General features: G+C 44.6%; 2 protein-coding genes across 2 annotated transcripts in view; one reads left to right on the top strand and one right to left on the bottom strand.

Moving 5' to 3' along the window:
* The window catches only part of fryb (furry homolog b (Drosophila)), a 181240-nt gene extending 169094 nt beyond the window's left edge, over window positions 1–12146 (top strand). The window contains exons 57-63 of the mRNA XM_042311233.1: window positions 1–45; window positions 234–383; window positions 3228–3326; window positions 5506–5589; window positions 9663–9773; window positions 10375–10598; window positions 10997–12146. The exon at window positions 1–45 is cut by the window's left edge and continues 160 nt beyond it. Coding sequence (XP_042167167.1) covers window positions 1–45; window positions 234–383; window positions 3228–3326; window positions 5506–5589; window positions 9663–9773; window positions 10375–10598; window positions 10997–11255 — 972 coding nt within the window. The 3' untranslated portion in view covers window positions 11256–12146. The remainder of the gene's footprint in view (window positions 46–233; window positions 384–3227; window positions 3327–5505; window positions 5590–9662; window positions 9774–10374; window positions 10599–10996) is intronic.
* A 1752-nt stretch (window positions 12147–13898) lies between these two features.
* On the bottom strand, window positions 13899–16327 carry zar1l (zygote arrest 1-like). The gene is made up of 4 exons (XM_024398196.2): window positions 15521–16327; window positions 15190–15282; window positions 14917–14991; window positions 13899–14695 (listed from the first exon to the last, which is right to left on the bottom strand). Exons 1-4 carry the CDS (start codon window positions 16193–16195, stop codon window positions 14552–14554), a joined length of 987 nt encoding a protein of 328 aa, XP_024253964.1. The 5' UTR covers window positions 16196–16327; the 3' UTR covers window positions 13899–14551.
* Window positions 16328–16574: the final 247 nt, after the last annotated feature.

Here is a 16574-nt window from a genome sequence, read left to right as displayed (position 1 = left end):
TCCTGTGCCGTCTATACTTTCCATGTCTTCTCATCGCTCTTCCAGGTAATCAATCAGTCGATTGATCAGTCAGTCAGTCAATCAATAAATCAACTGATCAAACTCTGGAAAGTTCTATGCAGTCATTGGTGTAACAGTCATTGGGGGTGATGTCATTGGTGTAACTGTTTTATATAACATTAAATGTCTCCTCCTCTTTCTTTCTCTCTCCCTCTCTCTCTCTCTCTTCTCAGAACATCCAGACTAAGTTCTGTTCCCTGACCAGTGACGCCGCTGGTTACCTAGGAGACGGCCTGAGGGGCATCGGGTCAAAGTTTGTGAGGTCATCTGAGATGTTGACAACGTGTTCCGACTGCCCCACGCTCTACGTAGACGCTGATACGGTGAGTAGGGCTGACTCGACTCAAACCATAGCATTTGTATGACTGAAAATATAGCAATTTATTTGGTGTTTTCATAGAAATATCAAACAATCATTTCCATTGGTTGTAATCAGTAAGTAATGTCAAACTTTTAGGTTTGAGTTGGTACTAGTGTTGCAAGGTATACCAAAACGTCTGTACTTTTTCGTACTATAATTTGTTACTTTCAGTTCTTCTGTCAAATGTCTCATGGATCAAGCCTTTATCAGCACAGCCTGCCTACCCCCATTATAGCACACACCCTGTCTGCTACACTTACTGGGAGTCTGGACTGGGAGTCTGGGCTGGGAGTCTGGGCTGCATCATGTTAGCTCCACTTACCCACTGCTAGTCTGGGCTGGGAGTCTGGGCTGGGAGTCTGGACTGGGCTCTGGGCTGGGATCATCATGTTAGCTCCACTTACCCACTGCTAGTCTGGGCTGGGAGTCTGGGCTGGGAGTCTGGGAGTCTGGGGTGGGAGTCTGGGCTGGGAGTCTGGGGGCTGGGAGTCTGGGCTGGGAGTATGGGCTGGGAGTATGGGCTGGGAGTATGGGCTGCACCCTGTCTGCTCCACTTACCCACTGCTAGTCTGGGCTGGGAGTCTGGGCTGGGAGTCTGGGCTGGGAGTATGGGCTGGGAGTATGGGCTGGGAGTATGGGCTGCACCCTGTCTGCTCCACTTACCCACTGCTAGTCTGGGCTGGGAGTCTGGGCTGGGAGTCTGGGCTGGGAGTCTGGGCTGGGAGTCTGGGCTGGGAGTATGGGCTGGGAGTATGGGCTGCACCCTGTCTGCTCCACTTACCCACTGCTAGTCTGGGCTGGGAGTCTGGGCTGGGAGTCTGGACTGGGAGTCTGGGCTGGGAGTCTGGGCTGCATCATGTTAGCTCCACTTACCCACTGCTAGTCTGGGCTGGGAGTCTGGGCTGGGAGTCTGGGCTGGGAGTATGGGCTGGGGTATGGGCTGGGAGTATGGGCTGGGAGTCTGGGCTCCACTTACCCACTGGGAGTCTGGGCTGCATCATGTTAGCTCCACTTACCCACTGCTAGTCTGGGCTGGGAGTCTGGGCTGGGAGTCTGGGGTGGGAGTCTGGGCTGGGAGTCTGGGCTGGGAGTCTGCATCATGTTAGCTCCACTTACCCACTGCTAGTCTGGGCTGGGAGTCTGGGCTGGGAGTCTGGGCTGGGAGTATGGGCTGGGAGTATGGGCTGGGAGTCTGGCTGGGAGTCTGGGCTGGGAGTCTGGGCTGGGCTGGGAGTCTGGGCTCGCTGGGAGTCTGGGCTGGCTGGGAGTCTGGGCTGGGAGTCTGGGCTGGGCTGGGAGTCTGGGCTGGGAGTCTGCGCTGCATCATGGCTCCACTTATCCGCTGCTAGTCTGCACTGGGAGTCTCGATTGGGAGTCTGCGCTGGGAGTCTGCGCTGGGAGTCTGCGCTGGGAGTCTGGGCTGGGAGTCTGGGCTGGGAGTCTGGGCTGCATCATGTTAGAGCCCCACATTTGAGTAATGCTACACGGCATGTAGAAATGTTGACACCGTTTTTCTTGTTCGCAAAACAAAGTCCATACAGACTATAACTCTTTAAGGGTTAGGGCACGCCCCCAACCACGTCGGGCTGTAGTGGAGCGAGTTCCTCAGTGTCCACATCACTACGGAATTTTCCTGGCCCACACACACCAACACAGTCGTGAAGAGGGCACGACAACGCCTCTGTAAAATCTGTAAAATGATTACCATTATGTTGTTAGATTGTTAAAAACAAAACAAAGTCTAATTAATTGTATGATTGTATAATTTATTTGTTAATGCATACATGGCTGTCTGAAAAAAAATAATAATAATTTTTAATCGAATGATATTGAACTCAAAATTGTATCTGTCTGCATCAACTGCCGTTCTCTGACTGGTTAATGACTTCTCTTTTGCCATGGTATTGTTTTGGTATTGAGTATGGTGACGGTATGGAGAATCCTGATACTAAACCTGGTATTGGTATTTAAGTCTATATTCTGGTATGGTGAGAACTCTAGTTGATACATGAACAACCCTCTTATATATTTAACTCTTTCCCTCCTACATCTTACACCTCTCTTTCTCCTTCTCCTCTCCACCCGCCTCTCCTCTCCTCCTACTTCTTACACCTCTCTTTCTCCTTCTCCTCTCCTCCTACATCTTACACCTGTCTTTCTCCTTCTCCTCTCCTCCTACATCTTACACCTCTCTTTCTCCTTCTCCTCTCCACCCGCCTCTCCTCTCCTCCTACATCTTACACCTCTCTTTCTCCTTCTCCTCTCCTCCTACATCTTACACCTCTCTTTCTCCTTCTCCTCTCCTCCTACATCTTACACCTCTCTTTCTCCTTCTCCTCTCCTCCTACATCTTACACCTCTCTTTCTCCTTCTCCTCTCCTCCTACATCTTACACCTCTCTTTCTCCTTCTCCTCTGCTCCCGCCTCTCCTCTCCTCCCGACTCTCCTATCCTTCTCCTCTCTTCCTCTCCTTTCCTATCCCTCTCCTTCTCCTCCTCTCCTTTCCCTCTCTTTCTCCTCCCGCCTCTCCTCTCTTTCTCTCCACTCTTTCTCCTCCTCTCCTCCTGCCTCTCCTATCTCTCGCCTCTCCTATCTCTCGCCTCTCCTCCCGCCTCTTTCCTATCCTTCTCCTCTCCTCCTACCTCTCCTATCCTTCTCTCCCCTCTCCTCTCCTCCCGCCTCTCCTCTCCTCCCACCTCTCCTATCCTTCTCTCCCCTCTTTCTCCTCTGCTCTCCTCTCCTCCTGCCTCTCCTATCATTCTCCACTACTCCCCTCCTCTTCTCCTCTTCTGTTCCCTCACTCCAGATCATCTCCTATGGTTTACTAGAGAAGATGAAGTTCAGTGTGTTGGAGCTGCAGGAGTATCTGGACACCTACAACAACAGAGAAGAGGCCGCTGTCTCAGTAAGACACTAAATACCCATACCGATACTTACTTTGAGCTGTTTAGACATTACAACCCATAAAGATACTGACTTTGATTGATCTGGCAATGATGACCTTTATCTAATTCCCCAGAGTCAGATGAACTTGTGGAGACCATTTTTATGCTAATGCTAGTAGATACCCATAGACTTCCAGTCATTGTGCTAACGCTCAGTTAGCATTGGCTCATGAAACTACCCGTAACATCCTTCATACTACACACAGAGACATAAAAATAGTATCCACAAGTTCATCTGACTCTGGGGAAGTAGATACAGTGCATTCGGAAAGTATTCAGACCCCTTGACTTTTTCCACATTTTGTTACGTTACAGCCTTATTCTAAAATTGATTCAATGGTTTTTTTCCCTCATCAATCTACACACAATACTCCATAATGACATCACAGTACCCCATAATGACATCACAATACCCCACAATGACAAAGCAACAACAGGTTATTAGATATTTGGGCAAATTTATAAAAACTGAATTATCACATTTACATAAGTATTCAGACCCTTTACTCAGTACTTTGTTGAAGTGCCTTGTGCGGCAATTACAGCCTCGAGTCTTTTTGGTTATGACGCTACAAGCTTGGCACACCTATATTTGCAGAGCTTCTCCCATTCTTCTCTGCAGATCCTCTCAAGCTCTGTCAGGTTGGATGGGGAGTGTCGCTGCACAGCTATTTTCAGGTCTCTCGAGAGGTATGTTCGATCAGGTTCAAGTCCGGGCTCTGGCTGGGCCACTCAAGGACATTCAGAGACTTGTCCCGAAGCCACTTCTGCATTGTCTTGGCTGTGTGCTTAGGGTTGTTGTCCCGTTGAAAGGTGAACCTTCACCCTAGTCTGAGGTCCTGAGCGCTCTGGAGCAGGTTTTCATCAAGGATCTCTCTGTACTTTTCTCCGTTCATCTTTCAGTCGATCCTGACTAGAAACATCCCCACAGCATGATGCTGCCACCACCATGCTTCACCATAGGGATGGTGCCAGGTTTCCTCCAGACGTGACGCTTGGCATTCAGGTCAAAGAGTTCAATCTTGGTTTCATCAGACCAGAGAATCTTATTTCTCATAGTCTGAGAGTCCTTTGGGTGCTGTCATGTGCCTTTTCCTGAGGAGTGGCATCCGTCTGGCCACTCTACCATATAGGCCTGATTGCTGGAGTGCTGCACAGATGGGAGAACCTTCCATCCAGAAGGACAACCATCTCCACAGAGGAACTCTGGAGCTCTGTCAGAGTGACCATTGGGTTCTTGGTCTCCTCCCTTCTCCCCTGATTGCTCAGTTTGGCCTTGGTGGACAGCTCTAGGAAGAGTCTTGGTTGTTCCAAACTTCTTCCATTTAAGAGTGATGGAGGCCACTGTGTTTTTGGGGACCTTCAATGCTGCAGACATTTTTTGGTACCCTTCCCCAGATCTGTGCCTCGACACAATCCTGTCTCAGAGCTCTATGGACAATTCCTTCAATGTCATGACTTGATTTTTGCTCTGACATGCACTGTCAACTGTAGGGACCTTATATAGACAGATGTGTTCCTTTCCAAATCATGTCACATCAGTTGAATTTACCACAGTTGTACTCCAATCAAGTGGTAGAAAGATCTAAGCTCAATTTCGAGTCTCATAGTAAAGGGTCTGAATACTGATGTAAATAAGGTTTTTTATTTTGAATACATTTGCAAAAATGTCCTAACACCAGTTTTTGCTTTGTCATTATGGGGTATTGTGATGTCATTATGGGGCATTGTGATGTCATTATGGGGTATTGTGATGTCATTATGGGGTATTGTGTGTAGATTGATGACGATTAAAAATATATATATTTTAGAATAAGGCTGTAACGTAACAAAATGTGGAAAAATTCAGGGGATCTGAAATGTTTTCTAAATGCACTGTAACGGGCCTCATTGCCAAAATCTTGAAATATCCTTTTAAGTCACTACTACCCATAACGGTAATGACTTTGATCTGTAAATCTCTTTTCTCAAACCCAAGGTGCTTACAGATAACTCTATGATAACACTACAGTGTCTCCTTATCATAGGGTTATCTGTAGCACCTTGGCCAGTCTAACAAGCCCTGATAAGTAACACTCCTCCCCTCTCTCTTTTTTTTCTCTCTTCCCCTCCTTTTCACTTTCTCTTCTCCGTTTCCAGTGGCTGAGGAACTGTAAGGACACGTTTCCCAGGTGCCCTGGCGATGGCGTGATTACCTGTCAGCCAGGAGACTCAGAGGAGAAGGTAAGGAATCAATAAGTCCCCTTGACAACACGCACCTGTCTCACTGTAGTTTAAAACAATAAACTGACCACACACTCCTCTCTCCCCAGGTGTATTTAATGTCCTTGTGTAGGGGGACCATACACTATGCTACACACTACTATACTCTACAACACACTATGCTTGACAACACACTATACACTATTATTTTTATTTTTTTACCTTTATTTAAATAAGGGAAGTCAGTTAAGAACAAATTCTTATTTCCAATGACGGAAACAATGGGTTTTATACACTATACTATACAGTATACTACATACTATAATATACTCCATACTATGCACTATGTACTATATACTATACTATACTACACACTATATACTATAATCTATTACACACTATACTATGCACTGTACTATACTATACACTACACCATACTATACTCTACTACACACTATACTATACACGCCACTATACACACTGTACTATATTATACACTACACCATACAATACTCTACTACACACTATACACTATACTGTACTACACACTAGACTATACACTACACTTCACTACATGATACTATACTACAGACTATACTATACATTATAATGTACTATACTGCACTATACCACACACTATACTGTACACCATACTATATTATACACTATAATATAGTCTACTGCACACTATACCACCCACTATACTATGTACTATACTATACACAATACTATACTCTACTACACGCTGTGCTATACTGTGCACTATACTCTATACTATGCTCGATACCATGATATACTCTATACTATACACTATGATATGCTGTATACTATACACTATACTATACTATACACCATACTATACACTATACTATGCACTATACACTGTACTGTACTCTATACTACACTCCATACCATATACTATACACTGCACTATACACTATACTATACTCTATGATCTACTACACCATACAATACTATACCATACACTATACTATGCCCTATATCATACACTATACTATGCTATACACTATACTACAATTTACTACACACTATGCTATAAACTACACTATACTCTATGCTCTACTACACAATAATATACTATACACTATACTATACCCTACTATACTATGTGCTATGCACTATACTATACACTATACTATACACTATATACTATACACTATATACTATACTGTACACTATACTATATAATATACACTATGCTCCACAATACTATGCACTATACTATACTATGCACTATACTCTACGCTACTACACACTATACTATACAATACTATGCGCTATATACTATACTATGCACTATACTATGCACTATACTCTACGCTACTACACACTATACTATACACTATGCTCTACTGCACACAATACTACACACTATACCACACAGTGCGCTATACTGCACTCTACACTATACACAATACACTGTACTATACTGCAATGCACTATACTCTACTACACACTATACTATACACCATAGTATATACGATGCTATACTGTATACTATACTATATATTATACTAATCACTATACTCTACTGCACACAGATCTGGGACCAGGCCGAAACATATTAACCTGTAAAAGAAAAGAGTTCACATTGAAACAAAAAGGATTGAATTCTACTATACTATGCACTATACTATATAATACACTATGCTATGCACTATACTATATAATACACTATGCTATGCACTATACCATATAATACACTATGCTATGCACTATACTATATAATACACTATGCTATGCACTATACTATATAATACACTATGCTATGCACTATACTATATAATACACTATGCTATGCACTATACTATATAATACACTATGCACTATACTATATAATACACTATGCTATGCACTATACTATATAATACACTATGCTATGCACTATACTATATAATACACTATGCTATGCACTATACTATATAATACACTATGCTATGCACTATACCATATAATACACTATGCTATGCACTATACTATATAATACACTATGCTATGCACTATACTATATAATACACTATGCTATGCACTATACTATATAATACACTATGCTATGCACTATACTATATAATACACTATGCTATGCACTATACTATATAATACATTATGCTATGCACTATACTATATAATACACTATACTATGCACTATACTATATAATACACTATGCTATGCACTATACTATATAATACACTATGCTATGCACTATACTATATAATACACTATGCTATGCACTATACTATATAATACACTATGCTATGCACTATACTATATAATACACTATGCTATGCACTATACTATATAATACACTATGCTATGCACTATACTATATAATACACTATGCTATGCACTATACTATATAATACACTATGCTATGCACTATACTATATAATACACTATGCTATGCACTATACTATATAATACACTATGCTATGCACTATACTATATAATACACTATGCTATGCACTATACTATATAATACACTATGCTATGCACTATACTATATAATACACTATGCTATGCACTATACTATATAATACACTATGCTATGCACTATACTATATAATACACTATGCTATGCACTATACTATATAATACAATATGCTATGCACTATACTATATAATACACTATGCTATGCACTATACTATATAATACACTATGCTATGCACTATACTATATAATACAATATGCTATGCACTATACTATATAATACACTATGCTATGCACTATACTATATAATACACTATACTATGCACTATACTATATAATACACTATGCTATGCACTATACTATATAATACACTATGCTATGCACTATACTATATAATACACTATGCTATGCACTATACTATATAATACACTATGCTATGCACTATACTATATAATACACTATGCTATGCACTATACTGCACACTATACTACATACTATGCTATACTATACTATATTATACATGATACTCTACTACATGCTATACTACCCACTATGCTACAGTGCACTATACTATACTATGCTGTGCTATACTCTACTCTACTCTACTGCATGTGTTTGATTGATGTGTGTTTCTCGCCTCCCTCTCTCTCTTTCGCCTCGTAACATGCTCTCTCGCTGTGTAGCAAATGGAATCTCTGGCAGTAAGTCCTTTACTAAGTCCTTTACTAAGTGCTTTACTAAGTCCTTTACTAAGTCCTATCTACTATGATTTACTATGATCTACTATGATTTAATAGGATCTACTATGATCTACTATTATTTAATAGGATCTACTATGATTTAATATGTGTAACGGTTCTCTTGTGGTGAAGGAGAGTCGGACCAAAATGCAGCGTGTAGATTACGATCCATGTTTAATGACAAACACACTAAACACAAACACTACAAAACAATAAACGTAACGAAAACCGAAACAGCCTATACTTGTGTAAACTAACACAGAACAAGGACATCAGGACACTAAGGACAATCACCCACACCAAACTCAAAGAATATGGCTGCCTAAATATGGTTCCCAATCAGAGACAACGATAAACACCTGCCTCTGATTGAGAACCACTTCAGACAGCCATAGACTTATCTAGAACACCCCACTAGCTACAATCCCCCATATATACACACCACATACAAAAATCCATGCCACACCCTGGCCTGACCAAATAAATAAAGATAAACACAAAATACTTCGACCAGGGCGTGACAATATGATCTACGATGATTTAATAGGATCTACTATGATCTACTTTAATTTAATATGATCTACTATTATTTACTATGATCTACTATGATTTAATATGACCTACTATTATTTAATATGATCTACTATGATTTAATAGGATCTACTATGATTTAATAGGATCTACTATGATCTACTATTATTTAATATGATCTACTATGTTTTCTCACTTCACCCTTTAGTGTTCCTTTTCAGTAACTGCTGATTCTACTGCGGCCAATATAACCAACACAACAATACAATGTATGAATTGATTTAGATGGCTCAGGTTGAGGATTGTGTGTGTGTCCTGTACTGTATTGTACTGTACTGTACTGTCTATAAATCCGTCCTCTCTCTCCTCTCAGCAACTGGAGCTGTGTCAGCGTCTCTACAAGCTTCACTTCCAGCTGCTCCTCCTCTTCCAGTCCTACTGCAAGCTGATTGGACAGGTCCATGCTGTCAGCGCTGTGCCTGAGGTAAGAGAAGGACTGCGATTGGATGCTTCAGAAGCGACCTAGAGACAATTCTATAAACAGACAAACACACACTCAATGTATTTTGTTAGTCAGCTTTGTTAGCTGTTGTGTACCTGTTGAAGATGAATCAAGAGATTATTTTAGCTTTTTTTTCATTTCTTCCTCTTTACGTTGATCCGTTGATTTGTTTTCACAAAAGTAATATATATGGGCACACACTCATCTCTCTCTCTCTCTTTCCCTCTTCCCCTCCTTCTCTCTACACGTCCCCCCTCCCTCTCCCCTCTGTCTCGTCCCCTATTTACCCCCTCCCTCCATCTCTCCCTCTCTCCCTGCCTCCCTCCATCTCTCCCTGCCTCCCTCCCTCTCTCCCTGCCTCCCTCCCTCTCCCTCCCATGCCTCCCTCCCTCTCTCCCTCCATCCCTCCCTCCCCCTCTCTCCCTCCCATCCCTCCCTCCCCCTCCATCCCTCCCTCCCCCTCCCCTCCCATCCCCCTCCCCCTCTCTCCATCCCTCCCTCCCCCCTCTCTCTCCATCCCTCCCTCCCCCTCTCCATCCCTCCCCTCTCCCTTCCTCTCTCCCTTCCTCTCTCCCCTCTGTAGCTGCTTAACATGTCTCGAGAGCTGAGTGACCTAAAGACCAGTCTAAGAGCAGCAGAGGCAGCGGTGGCTAGCAACCTGGAACACACACACCTGGCCCACACCCAGACCCAGGCCTCTGCCGCCCTGCCCAACTTCAGCTCCCCCGAGGCAGCCGTACAGGCCATCCTGGAGTGCCTCAACAACCAGGAGTTCAGCAAGGCCATACGCTACATCCACGAGTGCAGGTGAGATACAAAACAAGCATGCATAGACACACACACACACACACTCACACACACACATTCTCTCACACACACACACACACACACACACACACACAACACAGTCACACATTCTCACACACACTCACACACAGACATTCACACACACACACACTCACACACACAAACATTCACACACACACACACACACAGACATTCACACACACACACAGACATTCACACACACACACACACACAAACATTCACACACACACACACTATTTTGTTATGTTGCTGAGAATAAAAACTCTGTCCTCATCAGTGGCGTAAAGACAGACTGAGAAAGATCACAAATCTTTTACAATACTCATTTTGATCACTGATCCTTTTCTCTCTTCCCCTTCCCCCCTCCCCCCTTCCAGGAGGCTGTGGCCTAACGGTGTGTTTGGCGGTGGGTCAGAGAGCGAGGTGCAGACCCTCCTCAATGTCTACTTCCGACACCAGACCCTGGGCCAGACGGGGACCATCGCCCTGGTTGGGTCACGCCAAGACCTCAGCCTTATCTGTTCCAAGCTGCTGGAGCTCAACGGGGAGATCCGGGACATGATCCGTCGCGCTCAGGGATACCGGGTGGTCAACACCTACCTCCCCGACTCCTCTGCCTCAGGGACAAGCCTCTGACAGCAGCACAGGAGCCCCCCTCGTACCCCTCATCCACCCTTATTAGCCTTGACCCGACAAACCTCATCCTCCCTGTCACCCCTACTGCCCCGGATCCCGTCGCAGATGGTGCTGTTACCCCCGACCATAACACCACTACCACCATCTCTACTGCACCAAACCCAGTCTCACTTCTGGCCTCTCCCTCCAGCTCAACCATAGACTTGTCTCTGCCCTTACTCATAGACTTCTACTGGCCTCCCCTAGACCTCTCCAGACCCCACTGTGAGTGCACAAACATACATCAGGCCTCTCACACACACTCTTTACAGTGCATTCCAAACCTCAGCCCTAACACACACACTCCACTCAAACCAGGTAACACATTGCCCGACCTTACGCACACACACACATTTCCTGCTATCCCACCTCGTGGACCACACCTCCCGTACTCCCCTTACACACATCCAGAACCAGTCTTAGACACACAAGGTCTGGCCCCTCTCCTTCCTCCTCTTCCTCCTGACCCAGCCCAAGGTGCAGAGGCGGGGTGGGGGTGCTGCTGTGCCATCGGAGGGGGTGGTACACCCCTGTCCCGTTACCTGGGGAAGTTGGGTCACACCGCCTGGCCCCTACTCAGAGTGGGGGGGCTCCTGAACCCTAAACAACCCTCTGGTGTTCACACCTGAGAGACTCACCTGATGATGCTGGTCATACCTGATGATGCTGGCCACACTTGATGCTGACTGTACCTGAAGATCTCAACCACACCTGATGATGCTGGCCACACCTGATGATGCTGACCACACCTGATGATGCTGGCCACACCTGAAGATCTCAACCACTCCTGATGATGCTGGCCACACCTGAAGATCTCAACCACTCCTGATGATGCTGGCCACACCTGAAGATCTCAACCACTCCTGATGATGCTGGCCACACCTGAAGATCTCAACCACTCCTGATGATGCTGGCCACACCTGAAGATCTCAACCACTCCTGATGATGCTGGCCACACCTGTGGATTAAAATACCTAAGTCCCCGAGAGAGACCAAAGGACAATGTGAAACACCTGATGAACCTGAGGATTTACCTGACCTGATATCAGATTCAACCTATGAATGAAAATACCTGATCTCAGTGAAACCTTAGGATGGGGGAAGTATCTGTTACCACCAGGTAACCTGGGGATCCACTACCTGACGCCTCACCTGTGGGTGATTGTCCCAGAGTCATAGCTTCTATTGCACTAACATGGACTTCTTAGAGGAGAGGAGCCGTTACTGAGAGAGACATTCAATCATGCTGTTTATCTGTGAGAGAGAGAGATCGAGGCCAAGGACTGGAAGGTTGTATATCTCTCACCACGTGTGTATCTACTGTTTAAAGAGTCTCTTTAGGGGAAAATGTGCACTGCTTGACCTAGAGGAATGCTGTATTCTAGAATCCACAGCCTCTACTTAGCATTGGTTACCCGGACGATGTTTAGTTCTACAACTGACAGAAGTGGGCATTCACGATAAAGACTGTTAGGATCCGTCTGCATCGCTGCCCCTCCACATGGAGCTGCATCGTGTGAAGAGACGGGACACAGACTAGTATTCATGTGTTTAATCTTGTTGCCTGGTTTTCTGAACCTGAACGCTTCTCGTGTATTAGTGAACCAGCTCCTCAAGACCACTGTAAGACTAGCCAACTTTAGACAATTATATTGATTAGTATGTACACACACCATTTGTTACCGTGACCATCCTATATTGTGATGTGTAACTGTGACATTGGGGGGGAGGAAAAGAGTACAGTTGTACACACACTAAATACTCCGTCACATGGACGGGTGCTGACATCCACTGGTTTAAATGTTCTTAACTAAACATGAGCTACTGTTCAAATACCTGCTGGGCCCTGTTCCAATACTTTACATCCTTAACTTCCAACCTGCCTTGAAGGAATCACTGACCAGGGTGGTTAAGGTTCAAAGAGGTTTGATACTAGTAAGGTCTGATCAGTGGCCAAGGAAGGATGCATTTAAGTATTGGAACAGGGCCATAGACACTTCCTGTGGTGAGTCACTTGTGATTCCTTTCTACACGAGTTCAGTCTTATCTATATCCTATTCCTGACCAGCTTTATAGATTTTTCCGCCACGTTCCTTCAAGTCAAACTGATTTAACTGCCATGCATGTGTATATTGTAATGGACGACATGTATTCAGAAGATTCATATTTTATCTGATGCGTTTGTATGAGATGCAAAAGGTTTGTGTGAGAGAGAAAGTGTGCATCAAGAAAAAGCACATTTTTAAAGCGTTGTAGAGGAAGACAGTTTTCACTTTGTAAATTGTTTTACAGCTTTGTGAAGTCATTGAGTTGATGCCATGTCTCAAAATAAAGACCCTCTCAAAAAAAGTTTGTGCCCTTTCGGGTCACTTCTGTTGATAGGAATCAAGTCGTACAGCTCAGTTGTGTTCTCGTTGCCCTGTTAAAGGAATCCCCAAACAGTCACATTACACCAGTAAATGACCTGTTAGCTGTAGCAGAGTGCATTGGATGAGCTAGTTCGCGACCACCACAAAACAAGCAGAGTGCATTGGATGAGCTAGTTCGCGACCACCACAAAACAAGCAGAGTGCATTGGATGAGCTAGTTCACGAACACCACAAATAGGTTAATGCTGCAATAACTTTATTTCATATTTACAAAAAAAGTTGAGTCACTCAGTTGATCACGGTGGAAAGAGTATAAAAGTTATGAGGCAGGCTATTTAAGACATGGACAGGACCTTGGCAGGTAAGAAACAAGTTGACCACCACCTCCCTAACAACCGTGGATAGGATTGGAGGAAGGTCGACCTGATCCTAGATATGTGGTTAAGGTCAACTTCTACCTCTGTGGCATAGTGTTGTTTAGCCTGCCATGTGGGAAGGCTCAGAGTAGGATACTGTGGCCCTAGATACTGGTATAAGGTCAGGTTGTGCATCCCGCCAAGGGCAGTAAAGTTTAGGATTGGCAGTTCCCTAATCAGATCCTAGATCTGTGCTTACAGCAATGCGTCACAATCCTGGGCACCCAAAGGGGGTGCACATGTATCGTTTGCCCTAGCTCTAACAGCCAATTAAATTCATCGAGTCAGGTGTTAAAGCAAAGGCAAAAAACACTCCCCTCCAGGATTAGAAAACTGGTTTTACATCCATCTTCCACTAACCACTGATCTAAATCCAGATATGTCAACCAAAAGGTTATGGATGATTGGGTGACGATGGGCCTCAATCTGATCCTAGATCTGTAGTTAGGTCTGTAGCAGGGATGGTTTAAGTTCAGACAATGTATTTGTAGCTATAGGTAGTGTCACAGGAAATCCTCTTTCCCCTGCAGCGGCCACACAGGTCCTGTCTATGAGGTCTTTTCATGTCAATGTGCCGCTCCTTCTGCTCACAGCAGCACCGGGTCTGGGAACACATCTGAGAGACAGGAGAATAATTACAGCAACATTCACCCCTGCTGGTGAATGGTGGGTAGACATGTCAGTTCCCCTGTAGGCCGTGTATCCATAACATAAGACAATGAAAGTAAATCTACATAATCTAGAAAGTTCCCCACCCCCTTGTTTTAATGCGTGACCTCAGAGGCTAAAGGGGCATAGGCACCATGCCGAGCACCTGCTGTGTTCCCCCCCTCTCACCTTGCACTGGATAGACTCCACTCTGTAGGGGTTAAATCCATTCTGGCACTTACGACAGAGCTGCTTGAAGTACACCTGTGTTCACAGAGGGGGTGATGAGACAACCATGTTAAGAGGAAACAAGTTGTTCATTAAACTTAATAAATATTTGAAGGACAGTCCAGAAAAGGACTGTCTCATTTCCTCAGAACAAAAAGCAGTGCACATGAAGGCTTATTGACCAGAACTTTAAACTAATTTTTCCGTTGGCAGAGACAGTGACTGATCAGTTACCTTACTAGTTCCAGAGATGCACCACACATAGGCACTCTCCCAACGGACGTTACACTGGCTGCAGTGGAAAAAGCCGTACTTCTGCTCCAGAAACTACAGACGAAACAAGTGAATCATACAAATCGAAAGTTCTAAATATGCAACATCCTATACAGGATGACTGGCATTTCAAATAGAAGTGAATTTAAAAACAGAAAAGGCATATTGGTGGCAAATTGGACGCATTGCAGAGAACACTACACAGTACAAGATATTCCTCAATTCATGTTCCAGAATCGATTACATTGTGAATTCGTATTCTCCCCTAGTATAAACCCCGGGAACGACTGACCTGAAAGTTGAACCCTTTGGCCGTCTGGTGTAGGGGTTTCCTGACAACCTCACGCGGGATCTCCGGTCTAACCTGGTCCTCCGTTTTCTGTTCGGTAATGTCGGCCTCGCCATCCTCATCACTAGCCCCGTTACCGCCACCTTCTCCTCCCTCACAGCACACGCTGTCATCCGGCGCTTTCACCGGCAGCGCGAAGAACCGGCGATCAAACACCGGAGAGTAGATAGCGAGGGGTCGCGAGAAGCGCACGTTGTTTACCGGAGTGCTCGGCAACGCTTTCGGGTCCAGAGAAGAAGCCGCCGAAGGACTCTGCTGGCACTTCACAGGCGACTTCGAAAATACCGGAAATTTCCTCTCCCGGTAGAACAGCGTCTTGGGTCCGAGGGAGCACTGGACCATCGCGTCGACCTGGGCGTTGACCTGAACCCCGAACTCCTTGGTGTTTGCCTTCCGGAGACGAGGGGTAAGGTTGGGATTCACCTGAGACAGGATGGCCTTCAGCTGGGCCCGTTTACACACGTCAAGGTAGTCCAGCGCTTCGGGAGGCACGTAGATGCTCCCCTTACCCCAGGTGTGAGGCTTGAACTTCGGGTTGCCGTGGAGGATAGGAGCCATCATGGGACCGCAGCCCGGATAGCCATTAAAGTTGTATGGAGAAAACATAAACCCCTCCATCGTGTATAGAAGACAAGGTGAGCCTGCTGTGGTTTAAATGTGCACGTCTGCCCTCCAGTCAAGACGTTACCCACAGCGCTAATTGGGCCCGACCTATTGGATGATTAGCCGGTCAAGTGAGGACAGGTGTGTGCACTGGGAACCACGCTTAGAGAGGGGACGCTCAGGATGTGTTTGAATATTTCCAGTGTATCCTCCCTTTAGTCCTTGCTTACTTCCCTCATCCCTTCTTACCTTCCTTTCGCATTCTCTTATTTCCTTTTTTTCCTTCCATCCATTCTTACATTTTGTTATTTTTCCTTCCTTAATTCTTTATTCTTTAAAAAAATACCTTTATTTAACTGGGCAAGTCAGTTAAGAACAAATTCTTATTTTCAAT

The sequence above is a fragment of the Oncorhynchus tshawytscha genome, linkage group LG33 (genome assembly GCF_018296145.1).
Source record: "Oncorhynchus tshawytscha isolate Ot180627B linkage group LG33, Otsh_v2.0, whole genome shotgun sequence".
In the NCBI taxonomy this organism is placed as follows: domain Eukaryota; kingdom Metazoa; phylum Chordata; class Actinopteri; order Salmoniformes; family Salmonidae; genus Oncorhynchus; species Oncorhynchus tshawytscha.
Note: the sequence above shows the minus strand (reverse complement) of the source record. Positions and strands in the feature narration are given on the sequence as shown.